This window comes from Salvelinus sp. IW2-2015, linkage group LG20 (assembly GCF_002910315.2).
Source record: "Salvelinus sp. IW2-2015 linkage group LG20, ASM291031v2, whole genome shotgun sequence".
In the NCBI taxonomy this organism is placed as follows: domain Eukaryota; kingdom Metazoa; phylum Chordata; class Actinopteri; order Salmoniformes; family Salmonidae; genus Salvelinus; species Salvelinus sp. IW2-2015.
Window position 1 is genome coordinate 6,783,354 of NC_036860.1, and position 1,320 is coordinate 6,784,673.

General features: G+C 40.3%; 1 protein-coding gene across 1 annotated transcript in view; it reads right to left on the bottom strand.

Annotated features, from left to right (window-relative positions):
* LOC111981030 (V-type proton ATPase 116 kDa subunit a 1) overlaps nucleotides 1-1,320 on the bottom strand; it is a 23,018-nt gene that overhangs the window by 20,678 nt on the left and 1,020 nt on the right. The window contains exon 2 of the mRNA XM_070449333.1: nucleotides 4-148. Within this exon, the coding sequence (XP_070305434.1) occupies nucleotides 4-66 (63 nt within the window). The 5' untranslated portion in view covers nucleotides 67-148. The remainder of the gene's footprint in view (nucleotides 1-3; nucleotides 149-1,320) is intronic.

The window sequence follows — 1,320 nt, forward strand, 5'->3', positions numbered from 1 at the left end:
GGCAGACTCTGATTGGAGGTAGAGCTGGGCCAGGGTCATCTCCTCACTTCTGAAGAGTTCCCCCATGATGGCGTAGTGTGGTGCACCTGCTCAGCGATCAATGGGATCCTCCTGGATTTCTAGCTAGATTGAARATTGAAAACGTCACCTGCACAGTAAACAGGAGAAGCTGAGTCCCACCAGAAGGAATGAGCCTCCAATGTTTTCAAAAAGACAGCCAACTCTGAGAATACATAAGCCTACATTGCCAACGAAGTTCCCTTGTGTTGTTTCCCTTCACACTACAATGGCCTTAACTTTATGATTTGAAGTGTAATTTCAGAGAAAATGATATTRACCTGCACCCTCTTCTAATGTGTGTTGTAAGGATGACCATAATTGTACAGCAGTAATAARCATTCTGTATTAGTGATGTGATAGTTTATACTTAAGTGAGGAGCAGGCATGTTTCAGAAAAAAAATCTAGCATCTAGCCCCCATAATCTTTGCAGGAATTCAGTTTGGCTCATTAGTCATTATTTTGTCATGAAACTGGGGAGCCACTCTTCAAGAACCATAATACATGTAAAAGTACCATCATATGTGACAGTGTGAGATGAAACAGAATGAGGGTCGTACTATCTCATCTTGTACAATCAATGACAGACTTTCGAGCCAAGCCTTTGAGTTTCTCAGTCTAGGGTGCAAACTGACTCAGGACAGACAACAGGTTCACACTTTACTCATTAWAAGTAAATTAAACACAMATATTCATATGTTCCTGAAGTGCAAATGCCTCGAGTGCCATAACAGGTTTAGCTAGCTAGCTAGCTATGGATTAAACCTCATCATGTGATCTGATTTACCAGTCAAGCAGGATTACATCGTCAATATCAACACTAACTACAACGGTTGAACTAGTGGGGATACATTTAGCAAACTATATCATTAAARTCCATGCAAGAGGATCTTTTTTGTCGAGTCACTGCTTGTTTAGCATATCTGCATGACCATTTTTTTGTCTGCATCCTTGACAGCTCGAATCAGGCAGTGAGTCTTATCTAACGTTAGTGTTTGTGTGTTTTGACAGTGGTTAACGTTACTCGTTAACTAACGTTAGTTACATTATAAGAACAAAGCAGTTCGCTATAAAATTCGGAAGCCAGCGGTACAGTTAATTGTCAGCATATATCTACGATATGAACTGACAATTAATTGTACCACTGGCTAACTGGCTAATTTAGCTAACTAACAAACATTAATAACAAGCTAGCTAGTTAGCCAGGATGCAGGCGAAGCACTTGTTGGACCTCAAACTTTCTGGTAACGTACGCTGGCTAA